Raw genomic sequence first — 14,367 nt, 5'->3', positions numbered from 1 at the left:
CAAATAATGCTCTTGGAAATGTGACTTCGCGAGCAGCTGCCGCCGCGACCGCAATCTCTCCGGGGCGGACCGCGCGATTATTCGTTTATCATGTCGCGGGAAAGTCTATTAACTTCCAGGAGGAGCCGGTCGCGAGGCTGGAATACTGAAGCTTGAAGATGAACTCGTTTACAAAATCGCCATTGTCATGCGAGGAGAGAGCCTCGCGACGAGATGTCGCGAAAGATATCCGATCGGTTTGAATTTTCATTTTTCCTTCTTCCTTTTTTTTTTCCAATACGTAATTTTGCAATTTTTCGTTGTTTATCAAATTATTTCACAAGTTATCAGTGGCTAATTGGTCATTTATCGCGCACTTGACCGTTATCAAAGTTCACGCGAAAGAAGAAAAATAGGAGTAAGAGGGGACAGGGGAAAGGAAGTTTTGGAAACAGATGAGATGAAAAGGCGTGTGACGGGGGTGAGTGTACGGATTTATCATCATCCCTCGGTGCTCGCCCATACGTTTATCTTCCGTGGTAAATGGGAATGACGTCGACGCGCGAGGGGACGACTCAATCAACCAAAATGCCCCGAGGTTTCTGCTGCGTGGATGAGAAAGAAGGGAAAGAGAAACAGCGAAATGAGGGGCACGCCGCAGGGTGGTGAAAGAAACAAAACGAGACATCTCGTTTCGCCCTCGAGACGGGAGAGAAAAAGAGCGAGATGTGTGCCTGACAGATGGAGGAGAAACACGGTGTCATGTGGCTTTTAGGAACTTCGGTCGCCTTGGAACTTCCGCTGTTTTTATTGTCCTCTCTGTCCGCCTCTGTCCCCCTCTCCCTTCCTCCAACCACCGTGCTCCTTTATTTTTAGTCTCGATTCACGACCCGAATCCGCGAAGGGAGAACATCGCAGATGCAAGCGATGACGAGGCTCGTTTCGGCGATCCTCCACGGACGTTTTCATTTCGACGGAGGTATCTATTTTTAAACGATACCCCATCAGAGAGGATCGCCTTCCGAAGAAAGAGTTAATCCAAGCGATAAAAATAAAAAACCCTTTCTTGTCGTACGGACTCAGCCTCGGTTTCTTCGGCTGGTATTACGCCAGTATTTAAATTATCCTCTCTCTTTCTTGGATTTAACGGTCTCGTCATTTCACAAAGAAGAGCAAATTCTCTTAGAATTTCTTTCGTTTTTCGAACGTCACAATTAAAAACTTTCGCGACGCGAAGAGCCTTTCCGAGAACAACGGTCGATGGTAAAGTTGTCCCTTTCACACTCGTTCACAGATTAGCCGCCGCGTTTCGCAGAACGACCTCGCTCGGCTTCGCCGACGCTTTGACATTTGAATCTGGTGCGGCACCCCCCGCGGCGCCGATTCGATTTACGACGATTCGACTCTCCCTATTACGCGAAAGTAATTTACCCGCACATTTTATGTGGAACACGGGAGTTCCGCTGGGAACACCTGCAGCATCATCGCCGCAGATCACCTGCGAAACATCGCGTTTTCTTGCCTGTGCACGGGCGAGATATTTTCAATTAGCGGCACTGATCGCGCAAGAACGAAGAGCTGAGGGGAGGAAAGGGGGAAGACAGACGCGAGTCAGCTCGTCACAGGTTGCCACGAAACTTATTACGCGATGAAACCGCTCGAGGGGCCCCCGGGGGTTAAAACCGCCGTATTTTAGGACCGGTTTTTCTTTCGCCGTAGCTTTATGCGTTGTTCGGTCAACGGAGCGATATATACAACCATATTTCTTCCAACACACGCCCGTTTCTCGTCGCACCGCTTCCATCTTTCTTCTCCATTCATTTTTTCACACGAAACCGAATAACTCGGAGCGTTGCGTCAAGCTGCATAAATTTTTACATAAGATAAATACAAAAAAAAATGTACAACTGCACAAAAAAATTTATTGTTTCTATTAATATTCGTATATGAAATATTAACATGTATAAACAAGTATAAATTAATCATGTATTAACATTATTTTATATTTACTTGAAATTTGTTCCGTGGAATATGAAAAATAAATAGTTTGTTAATTACGTTAATATTTGTCATGTATTTTAAAATTTGAGAATTATGCAGAAAGTTGCCAATTAGTACTATATTAGTACTATACAAATCTATCTTGATGAAAAGATTAATAGCTAATGATAATAATCAGCTAAGTGAATAAATATTCTATATCTTTGAAGTATAAATCCAAAGGGATATTGAAATTATAAACGAGCTCGCGATCATTTGTTTCAGCGTGTTTCAAAGTCATTAAAAAGTATAAAAAGCAATTACGAGGCTCGAAGGGGGGCGCTTCTATCGATCATCTCAATCAGTTTTCTCTCTATTGCAGGTGTGCTAGTGGTGAACGTTACGTGGCGGGGAAAGACGTACGTCGGGACGCTGCTGGATTGCACGCGTCACGACTGGGCGCCACCACGTTTCTGCGATTCTCCGACCAGTGATTTGGACGCTCGCACGCCTAAGGGACGCGGCAAACGCGGCCGCGCCGCGGCCAACTCCACGCCTGGCAATGACCTGAGCAACTTCACGGAGACGAGGAGTTCCGTGCACAGTAAGCTGCGCAACGGCGGCAAGGGTCGTCGAGGTGCCCAAGGTTCGCCAGCGGCTAGTCCGAGCCCGGCGGCGTTCGTGCCGCCTCGACCGGATCCGGCAGCCAAGCGGAAATCACGAGGACCCGAGGAGGAGCAGGACAAGAACAAACGACGGGCGCCACCGCCGACGCCACCTAGCGGTTCGCCACCTGCTAGTCCAGTGTTGCTCGAATGTCCCGAGCCGAATTGCAGTAAAAAGTACAAACACATTAACGGACTCAAGTATCATCAGAGCCACGCGCACGGTTCTGCTGATGATGACGACACCAAGGAGGGCATCACCAGCATGTCGGAGAACGACGAGAGCAATATCGAGGCACCGAGCCCCGCCACACCGGTGAAATCGCCGGCGGACAAACCCGAGGGCACACCGGTGAGAGCGGCGAGTCCACCGGCGGCGGGACTACCACCGGAAACGCCGCCGCCGCCCCCACGGGTTCCGTCGCCCAGCATAGAACCGCCTACGCCTGTCCTCGCCGACAAGAGTATCGTCAAGCCGGGCGTGCTCAGGTTCGGCCAGGACGATCTGCCGGCGCCCACCTCCACGGCGCCATCCAGGCAGCAACAGCAATCCGTGCAACAACAGCAGCAACAGCAACAGCAGCAGCAACAGAACCAATCATCTTTAGGAGGCTCATCGAATCCGCCCCAGAGCCCCAGTCCTCATCCCAGTCAGTCCCCCAGGCCCATACCTTCGCCACATCCGAGTACGAATATCCCCCAACCCCTCAATATACCACAGCCGCCGCAACCGTCTCAGATGCAACAATCGCATCAGACGCAGAATCCACTTTTGCAACAAGCGCAGCAGTCGTTACAGCAGGTTAATCAACCGCCGCAGCAGCAGCTACAGCCTAGTGTCGGAAGTCAGCAACAGCAGCAGCAGCAGCAGCAGCAGCAGCAGCAGCAGCAGCAGCAGCAGCAGCAGCAGTTGCAGTCGGTCCAACAACAATTGCCACCGGCACATCAGTTGCAATCAGTGCAGCATTCCCTGTCGGCTCAGTTGGGTCAGCCCGCACAGGCCCACGTGGTGCAGCCGTCCGGTTTACAGCAGCAGCAGCAGGCTAGTTTGCAGAGTATAGCCAGCCAACATCCAGGTCTGCAAAATCTCGCGAATCAAGTGTCGCAGCAAGCAGCGGGTCTGCAAACGGCGCCGCCACCGCCGAGTCATCCGAGTGTACAGGGTGTACAATCGCATCTACAACAGTACCCCACCGCGGTATCGCTGCACGCCGCCGCGGCGAAGATGCCGCAATTCAAGGTGAAACCTACGGCTGCGCTAATGCCGGAACAGGACAAGAGCAAGACGAGTACGGACGCGCGGGCTCCTAAGCCGCAGGGCTACAAGAAGAAGTCGCGGAAGTCACCCGGTGGCAGTCCACATCCGTCTCCTCTCGAGGCACCGATCGTCGATTCGGCGCGCGATGATGTACAGAGCCCGGCCTATTCGGATATATCGGACGACGCGGCGCCGGTACTCGAAGCGGAGCCGGTGGATAAATCCAAGCAGAGTCAGGAAAAGGACAACAAGGCTACGGCGCCGGCACATTTGCCCGCGCACTTCAGTATGTATCCGTATTATAGTCAGCCGCCTTATCTGGTATCCAACGTACCGGACAGCAAACCGGTGGTAGACCAAAAGCCGAGCGATCTTACGCCTAAGCAGGAGATCAAACCGCTCAACATACCGCAGATGCCTTCGATGGCGAGCTTGCAGAGCGTTGTATCGGAGAAGGAAAAGAAAGAGCTGAGTCAACCGGTACCGCAGCCGCAGCAGCAGCCGCATTATTATGGCGGTTACGGTGGTTACATGCCACCGGGCTATCCGTATCAACCGCCACAGCCGGTTTCGCAACAGCAACAGCAACAACAGAGTCAGCAATCGCAGGATCAAGAACCGCATGAACAGAAGGCCAAGATCAAGCAGGAGCCACAGCCGCAGCCGAGTCTGAAAGATAAGCAGCACGAAAATCATCAGATACTCAAGGAGAGCATCGAGATGAAGAGTCAAATGAGTCCATACCATGTCTATCACAGTTCGCAAAGTCAACGAGCGGCGCCGCCGCCACCTCCTCCAGGACCCGTTCAGGATGATAGAAGGTATTATTTGTATCCAGGCGAGCAGAGGAGGAAAGAGGAATCGAGTAAACAGAGTCAACAAGCGAAGGCGCCACCGCCCAGCCCGAAGCATCAGCCGAAACAGGAGAAGCCACAGGATCTCGGAAAGAGCGAGGACTCCAAGAGCAAGCAGGAGGGCGTGAAGCCTACGATGGAAACTCAGGGACCGCCACCGCCGCCTACCTCGCAATACGCTTACATTCATCCCAGTTACATGCAGCCGCAGCATTACGGCGCGCTGCCATTCGATCCGGGTCACCCGGTCTACCGCGGCCTCAGCCCTATGCTGGTGCCCGGTCCGTATTCGAGTAACCCCTATCTTCACCAGCTACCTAGGTACCACGCACCGGAGGATCTTAGTCGACCACCCGGCGGCAAAGCGCTGGACCTTCTCCAACATCATGCCAATCAGTATTACTCGGCGCACAAGATACACGAGCTTCAGGAACGCGCGCTCAAGTCACCGACGCCCAAGACGTCTGCAGCATCCGCTAGTCCGTCATCTGCAGGCCCAACCCCCGCCCGACCCCCCAGCGGTCCACCTACATCGGTAGCAGGCCCGGGTCCACCGCCAGGTCAGGGTCAGCAACCGTCCGGTAAGCAGCAGGGTCAACCGGGTAGCCAGCAGCAGCAGCAAGGCGCGGTGGACGCCAGCGGCGGTAACCTCGGCAAGGACAACAGATCACCGCCTCCACAGCGGCACGTGCACACGCATCATCACACTCACGTGGGCCTGGGCTATCCCTTGTTGACGGGACAGTATCCCGCCCCCTACGGAGGTAAGCCTCTCGTCAGACCCTGACAGTAAGGCGACCCGCGGGACCCAGTGATGCGAGAACCAGAGAGAACGAGAGAAAGAGCCATGAGCGTAATGGCCTAAGAACGAACGCACATACATGCGTTAGGACCGTTTTCGTTGCGTCATTGGCGTGCCGCGTTCTCTGATGTGAACTCTAAGGATGGGTGTCGACAATGGGAGTCGAGATCGTGATGAAAGGTGCCGAGCGTTTTGCGATAGACCGCGCCACCACGAGTAAGCGGAGGGTGAACTTTCAGGACCATGCGTTTAGACTTGAAGGTGCGGTGCGCTTGCGATAACGTTACAGATCACCGAGGCAATCGACTCGGTATTCGTAGGCTTTTTATTAAATCTTCGATCTTGGATTCTTTGAAACGACACCTCGAACGAAATTAATAACCGGCCTCTAGAAAGCATTTTTAAGTGTACGATGTGATGCGATGCGATTGTAAGTGCGTTTTAAATATGTACGTTCGCGCATTGACTTATTTCCGGTTCGAAGTCAAATTGGACAGTACAAATGCGACTTCGACGGCGAATGAGAGGCTGCGAACGGCTGCCAATTTTAGTTTTGGAATGAATCCGGACGAATATCGTTCGACAAAAACGGGTATAACTCGGCTAGGTATTATTTAGAGCCTGAGTGTCTAAACCGTACACCATATTGGTGCATAAAAATTGAAAAGAAAGAAAAAGGAAAGAATAATACATGTGGATCGTGATGTGCAACAAGGAACTCGCGCGGCAGGAGCCCTCTCTGTTCGAGAGCCGATCCACGCGCAGAGTCTCCGTCGAGGTACTATTTTATTACCAGACCAATAAGAGAGAGACGCTTCTTCTTTTGTACAAAGGCAAAAATATTAAAATGGCTGAAATGTCGATCGAACTTCTCTATGTGGGCATCGCGTTCAGAAACCCAAACGACGATTGTAATTAATTTATCTTCGACTGTACATTCTGCGGGCGCGAGAGAGTAGCAACGCGGTTCGCTCGCGCTGTAGCATTGCATTTTTTGAACGTATGTATCGATCGTCGCAAATATCATGTATGTTCTCTCCACTGTGGATTAAAAACATGTTAATTTTTCTTATCCATTTTTCAATTTTAATATTTTAGATCGAAAGTAACGTAAGCTTAATTTAAACATGAGACAAGACTTCGTTTTCCTTTTGAAAATTATAAATGAATTTGTAGATTGATAATCCGAAAAATTGCTCTTGAGATATTCCAGCGTAAGTACAGCGTAAGTTCATCGCACAATGTCTGCAGTCGAGAGAAAACGTACGACATGTAAAACATTCTGTACATCTATATGTATATACATATGTAATGAGTCTCGTAGCCACGAACTGAATATTTTGGAAATATTGAAGTATAACGGTGGCAGTGTAGATTAGCCATGTAAGCAGTGTACCGCAAGTAGGGCGCAAGTAGGGATTAGACGTATAGTTCAGACTGTGATAATTATTTATCGTGCTTCTCTTTTCGGGACAAGAAAAGTTAACAGGATTCTATAGGCGAGATCACCCGATGGGACTCTCGCGTGTAATAGTGACGATAATTTATTATCGAGCTTGATATGGATATCGATGCTAGCGCTGATGTTGATATCAATGATATTGTGGCATTCGCGAGGAAAATGCAGTCTCTAATTGAATGCTACAAATTAAAAAAGTCTAGATGCCAAATAGAATAAAATATATATATTCTAAGGAGTCAGTGCGACATATTTCGACGACAGCGATAACTTCATTAATAATCCTAAATTCGATAGTTTCATATCCAAAATTGTATATATCGAGTGATGTAATTTTTATTGATACTTGATATGGAGATAAAGTATTATTTCTAAGTTCATCGCATTCCAATATTTGGCATTTAGATTTGTTTTAATTTGCGACATTCTATCCTCTCGTGAACGTATTCACGTTCGCATTCATATACGTATCTTTCGTTAGACCTCGGTAGTCTTCCACGAGAGCTTCTTTTACAGCAAAACCAGGACTTTATAGTTTCAATTTTTGCGTTTAGTCGCGATTGGAATACGGTTTCCGTTACGAGAATGTTGTTTGTAAAAATGTCGTCCTTTTACTAGTCATTGTCTAAAAATAGATGTAGACTCCAAGGTTCCATGCTATTTTTGATATTGATAACTTTCGATGTTAATCACAGATATGTCACTAACTAAGTGCTTCTGGAGGACGATATTTTTCTTCATTTTTCTTGCTACCAATCTTTTTTTTTTTTTTCTTTTCTTTTACATCTCGAGAATCGAAGAACAAAAACATGTTCATAGAAAATAATAGGAACATAATACAATGGTATCCTTTGAAAATCGAAACGCATAATCGTGCTATCGTGAAAGAAATCGAAACGAAAACATGATAGATTTAAATTTCATTTAAATTTCTCTCTTTTTATATTTAAATCTATTTTAAAACTTTTAATATCCTTTTCTACTAGTCTAGTTTTACATTATCAAATTTCATCTTATGTTCTTATTTTTTCTTTTCATACTCGTGACATTCTCGTATGTGGAAGACAGTAGCCAATCAGCGAATCTAATCGACCAAGTGTACGCTTACGGAGCCAACACTGCCAGGACTTTCGCGTGAACGAGGGAAGTCCGCAATCACGCGACTTAGGGAATGCATTGTAGGCGCGAGACCATTGAGATAAAAGCAAGAGCGAGAGAAAGAAAGGAAAAAAAAAGAAAAACGATCGCTTAGGTACACGCCACTTTGTATGCTTTCCCACCACTCCTCGCACACATATCCGTCGTCATTTTCCCTCGATGGAAGTAGCTCGGTGTTTAGATATCTCGAAATATACGGGTTTCTTCTCGAACGCGGCCGAACTCGAGGATACACGATGCGTCTTCTGGAGGATTAAACTCGTTAACGATCGTCTCGAAAATTCTATCTCGAAGAGTTTGCTTGTCAATAAGCGATTTCCATGGCCACGAATGATATAGTTACACTTTCTCTCTCTGCTGCGTCCAAAACATAAAAATCCGAATCGCCAGAATCTAGGGGCATTAATAGTGACATCGAGCAATCTGCAAACAACGTGCAGCGTGAAGATTGAATCGTATAATATTATAATTAACACAGCGTGAATTTTTTAGTTAGCACAAAGAGAAAGTTTTCATTTTCATCCGGAAATGATACTTTCTCTCTGTGATCACACACATAATACTTCATTTGTTTCTTATATTGTCTTTATACGCTTTATGATTGTTTTAATTAATATTACGTATTGAATTTGTATGCTTGAATCTAAGATCTTATATATTATGATTACGTTCATAATATATCAATGCTCCTCGATTGCTTTTGGGCCTATTCGATAGTTCATTTAATCACCGATGCCTCTTTTGTTTTCCCATCTTAAAATAATCAAGCGTTTCTGTTTCCCACAATTTCTAAATTTTCGATCTCTTTTTGCGATTCGCATCGAACGGAATCTTGCGTAAGACACGAACCAACCCTAGTACGGGCGATGGGGCAAGCTGTTTTCTCAGCTGATGGCGAATCTCGGTCTCTCCCTTGGTAATCCGGAATTGCGCTACGCAAACTAATAAATCTTGGTTTTGGGTGCCGCGGGTCGCCAACGTCTCCGAACGTCTGCGAAGCAACAAGAAACGCAACAGAAAACGCAAAAAGCAAAAACGCGCGCGTTTAGTAGGCGCTCCAGAGTGATCGTGACGAAACATTAATGGCCTGCTGTCTCTCTGTGTGTGTTGCAGCGGCAGTGCTGGCGAGTCAGCAGGCCGCCGCGGTAGCCGCCTCGGTGATCTCGCCATTCCCGCCCAAGTGACCCGCGGCCCCCGCCCCCGTCCTGCCCGGCGGAACCGCCGGGGGCAGCTCCGCCGCACAGGCCCACCACACGCATCCGGCGGCGGCGAGCGGCGCGCCCGGTGCGGGACACCCGCACGGCACCGCTGCCGGCGGCGGCAGGCAGCCGTAGGAGGCATGGACGCACCGAACGAGCGAATGGTGTAGCCACATTGAGCATTGGTGATACCACCTGAGCAGGCTGCCGCGTGTATATGTTCTATGCTACGGGCTGGATTAGGACCAAGGTGTAACCAGTAAAGACAGACGGCTGACGACGGCCGGATTAGAACCAGGGCGTAGCCGGGAGAGAGGCCGAGATATATACCTCACACGTTCTGTGCCAGTTTCTCGATATCGTTCGAACTTGGAATCCTGGAGAAGCTAGTTTAGTAGAGAAACGTTAGGACAACACGATGTACTGGCCGATGTACGATCAAGGAAGGATACCGCTCCTTTTCTCAGTAACGGCCACAGTACTAGAGATCGAGGATCGACAGTGCGGTAGAAGCGGGACAGTAATGTTCCATGTACTATGCTAACTGGGACTCTACGATGATGTGGGATATTCTGCGTATTATTAACCATATCTCTACGAACTGGGCTGAAGTAGATATTTTAAATACGCGAGGTGTTAAGACTGTAAATTGTGGCTATTGACGGTGTTGGAATTTGTATAGATGAGGTTTGATTGGAGTCAGAGAGATCTGGTAGATCAAACTCGTGGATTCATGATTTTCCAAATTAGACGGCGGGAAGTAACATATATGTACATTGAATTTTGAAGACGTGAGAAAAATATGAGAGACTGAACTCGACTCGACGCACAAATACATTGTCCATTCTCAGGACAGAGTTGTTGACGATCAATCTGTTGAACTGATCGCGGTAGGTTCGACGAGACGATCATGAGCGAGCAATCCTCCGGACAGAGATGTATCGAACTGTTGGATCAAACGCTCGCGCGAACGAGAGGACGAACTTCCTCTTTACGCATACCCTGGAGTATCGTGACGCGCTCCCACGATGTGCCCATTGTGAATTCACGATTTCTCGTGACGGACGAAACCAGTTTGCTGGATATCCTTCTTTATGTACATAATGTATATCTAAGGAACACGCGCCGCATAATGTACAGACGCCTTAGATGTAAGAATAAGTAATTGGGTGCTCGATCTTAGCCCGTAGAGTCACAGATCTCCGACAGATTTCGAGGGATACGACGCGTATCTCGCGAGAAATGAAATACCCTCGAGCGGGATCGAGCGACAGTCGCCTGGTCTCGGTGTGGACTGGATTCGCTCGGTATCGTCCAGAAATCGCGTTGATTCCTCACTGATGGTCTGCCGATCCTGGCAAACCTCGGTTTCTCTTTTCTTTCAGTCGGAAGGCCTTTATCTAGGGTAGGGTCGTAGCTCGGAACGAAACGAGGAGGAAGGCTGGTCCGGGGAACTATTGACTGAGAGGTAGCGATATTCGTAACCGAACCCCGAAGTTAGAATAGGCCGTGAGGGTGATCCAGTCCACACCGGGGCGAGGGGTTGGACATACGCGACGGCAGTCGCGCGAGGAAGCAGGCGTCTCGTTAGACTGAAGCACGCGAGGACACCGACGACACCGTTGGTACGTTCTCGCGTCCACGGGGCCGCGCTGGCAAAAAAATAATTACGGGGAGCGCGTAGATTTAATGCGTGCCGAGTGCGAGCGCGGCTCCGCCCCCGATTCTCAGACTCGAGCGTGTGTGTGTCGAGGCGAGGTGGAATTTTTATCGAGCGTAGAGATGCTTAAGAACGCGAGCGAGCGAGCGAGCGAGCGAGCGATCGAGCGCGTGTAAACCGTATGCGTGTGCATATATGTAAGAGAGAAAGAAAGAGAGAGAGAGAGAGAGAGAGAGAAAATATAACGATTATATATAGAATACACGAGAGATGTAAGAGAGTAGCGAATCACGTGCGGTCGCGACTGCCTTGTACAAGCATAATGCGTGCGTGTGGATGTGCGTGCGTATAGATTCCGTGTCGATGTATTTTATTGTAAAGAAATAAGACAAAGAATTAGGCGAGCGCAGGACTTCGATTTTTGTAGAGAAATTGTATAACTTGCTGATAATTTATCTGTTAGGGGAATGAAGAATTCATGATTGTGTGTTGACCGATCGCTAATGCGGATTAACGTGACCAGAGAGAAACTCGTCCTTAAGGCATGAACAGTTGATAAAGACGAGCCGTGAGGACGACAAATGATAAAAAAAAGATGCGGCGACATGTAATGCGTTGATTCTAAATAATTAAGTGGCGTTAAGTGACTGTAAATTCGATGCTAGAACGCTATTTGTTTACTAAGATAACGGTAGCCAGTGATGCGCGAGAACTAGGGGGAAAAAGAGAGGTGACAAGGGGCGGTGGAGGAGTGCAGGGGCGAGGTCCAGAAAGTGGGTAAATAAAAAGAGCGGGACGTATGATTACGTATGTATATATGCAATTATAGATACACACACACACACACACACACACACACACACACACACACATATATATATATATATGTGTGTGTATCTATAAACTACATAATGTTTGTTCAGTAACTACTATCGTCATCCATTTTATATATATTATGCGATTATTGATTATTAATTATATTATTTTATTACTATCATCAGTGTGGCGTAAAATAGGAAGAGATAAAAGGGGAAAGGAAAAAAAGAAATAACGGCGGTGTGAGAAATTTTAAACGGGCAACGTTCGCAAATGCCAAATCAAAAGATACGAATGTACGGTTGATGATGCGTTTCATAGCGGGCAGAAAAAGTTATTTAATAAAACGAGAGAAGAATATGGAGACAGGCGCGGGGCAAAACGCAATGCATCCGCATTTTGCCGAACGTAAGCGAAACCGCGATAGAGAAGCACGCGCGCGCACTTATGAGAGCGAGAGAGCGTATGCGTGTTTTGTGTATGCTCTGCGTGCATTGTTGTGTAGATGTGTGCGTGTATTGTGTGCGTACGTGTGGGAATGAATGAAAGAAACAAAAAGTGATCCGCCTCAGTTTTAGTGGGGCGCCCAGCGGACAAAGGGGTGGGCTTTAAAAGAAATAAATGCTGGTGCTGCGCTGTGATTTTTGTAAAAAAGAAAAAGCAAATAATAAAAAGAGAGAAGAGGGACCCGAGGAAGACCGAGAAAGTACGCGAAACGATCGAGGGGTCCGATATTCTGCGGGACTGAACAGAAAAGAGAAAAAAAAAAAAGAAATGCGAAAAAAGAATGGAAAGCAACACGCAGAGAGATAGCTTGAGTACCTGGACCCTGCCCTGGTCCGCGTCTGCCTCCGCGAGCGGAGGTGCAAAGGAGAGAAAAGGAAAGAAAGGAAGAGAGAAAGAAAGACAGACATAAATGACAAGTGAAGAATGAGGGAGTGAAAGAATGAAAGAAAGAGAAAGAGTGCGCCGCGTCGTTCTACTCAATTGTACAGGCTGTAAAATGTATTCGCTTTCAGTAAGCAAGAGAAAAAAAAAAGAATTTTAATATAGATCGTTAATCGCTAATTAGAGGATACACGTAGAGGGAGAAAGATATAAGGAGAAAGAAAAGGGAAGAGAATCGTCATCGTCGTCGCCGTCGCCGTCGCCTCTCGTAAGCTCTAAGAAGAGTTTTATTGCATCTACACGCGAATCGCACATTACCAGAAGACGGGTTACAGCTTTGTGGTTCAAGTGGACGGTCTTCGCCCCCTCGCACTCCCCTTGCTCGCCCTCGCTCACCCTGCGGGAACGACAGAAACCCCCTGGGACGCGCAACTCGCCCAAGTGTAATAGGGAACGTATGTAATTAGCAATTGGAGACAACCTCCGTGTCCGAGGAGGATACGACACTGTAGCGAGTACGCATATTTGCCAGGACGTTGCATAATCGATCGTGAGAGTATCGTGAGAAGAAGAGAGCGAGAGACAGGGTGAAAGAGAGAGAGAGAGAGAGAGAGAAAGATCGTATGAAACAAAAAAAAAGGGTGAATAGATGCGCGTATGTACGTATATAAGTATAAGCGAGGTATGAGAGAAGATAGAAGCGCGAATGGTGAAAACGATGCTAAGAGAACTGAGACATATAACATAATAAACAAGGACCCTTATTCTCGTCTCCTTTTTTTAGAATGATAAAAATAGTGAGTCGTTACGCTTTATATATTATACATCTCGAGTATATGAATATACGAGTAAACATAACGTACAGAAGCAGGTACAGAAGAAAAAAAAAACATGCAGGCATCTTGTCGTTATAAATTGTAAGATATTGTGTTCAAACTCCAGAATGTACTCTGATCCCCTTCCTCAGACTACTATATATTAAATATATTGTGCACTATGCTCCAACTTGTCCATACAAATAAATATATTGAAAAATCTCAAACATCTTTGCCTTAATTTTTTTTTTTACTATCTCTATTTTTCAGATTACAAAGGACGAAGTTAAGAAATAATTTCACAGTTCACTTTATATTGGATTTGGAGAATTAGTCACTAAAATTTCAACATATATATCAAGATGTTAACAAAGAAATATAATATACATGAATATTTTACACTTATATGAAGTATCAATGGCTTTCATACATAAAACCATCAAATGATCCTAATTATATAATTAATAGAATTTCTAATATCGAATATATCCAGAAATAATAAACCGTGATAATTAATTAAATTAATTATCTATAGAATGTGATAAAGTTTTTATTCTTTGAAGTATTAAAGTTCTAATAAAAAAAAGATATTAACACAAGAAACAAGAAAGAGGAAAAACAAAATTTTGGATTTTTTATTTCTTATTCATTAGATTATTTATTTACCATGCTAATATGTTATGTTTTTATAAATATAAAATTTCGTTAATTTTTTAACTTAAATTTTTACTGATATATTAACGATATTTGTCCGAATCATTTGACCGAGTCGATAACTTACTAGTTGATGGTATTTTGCAAAAGGTAAAAATTTTGAAAAACTTAGAATTCAGA

The 14,367-nt window shown here is 46.3% G+C and overlaps 1 protein-coding gene across 3 annotated transcripts in view; it reads left to right on the top strand.

Moving 5' to 3' along the window:
• The window catches only part of LOC105422328 (uncharacterized), a 152,288-nt gene extending 138,528 nt beyond the window's left edge, over nt 1-13,760 (top strand). For all 3 annotated transcript variants that reach the window (XM_025217135.2, XM_089070770.1, XM_011631668.3), the window contains 2 exons: nt 2,342-5,500; nt 9,269-13,760. In XM_025217135.2, coding sequence (XP_025072920.2) covers nt 2,342-5,500; nt 9,269-9,339 — 3,230 coding nt within the window. In that variant the 3' untranslated portion in view covers nt 9,340-13,760. The remainder of the gene's footprint in view (nt 1-2,341; nt 5,501-9,268) is intronic.
• Nucleotides 13,761-14,367: the final 607 nt, after the last annotated feature.

Source organism: Pogonomyrmex barbatus, unplaced genomic scaffold, assembly GCF_055798465.1.
Source record: "Pogonomyrmex barbatus isolate J1 unplaced genomic scaffold, ASM5579846v1 scaffold11, whole genome shotgun sequence".
Taxonomy (NCBI): Eukaryota; Metazoa; Arthropoda; class Insecta; order Hymenoptera; family Formicidae; genus Pogonomyrmex; species Pogonomyrmex barbatus.
Note: the sequence above shows the minus strand (reverse complement) of the source record. Positions and strands in the feature narration are given on the sequence as shown.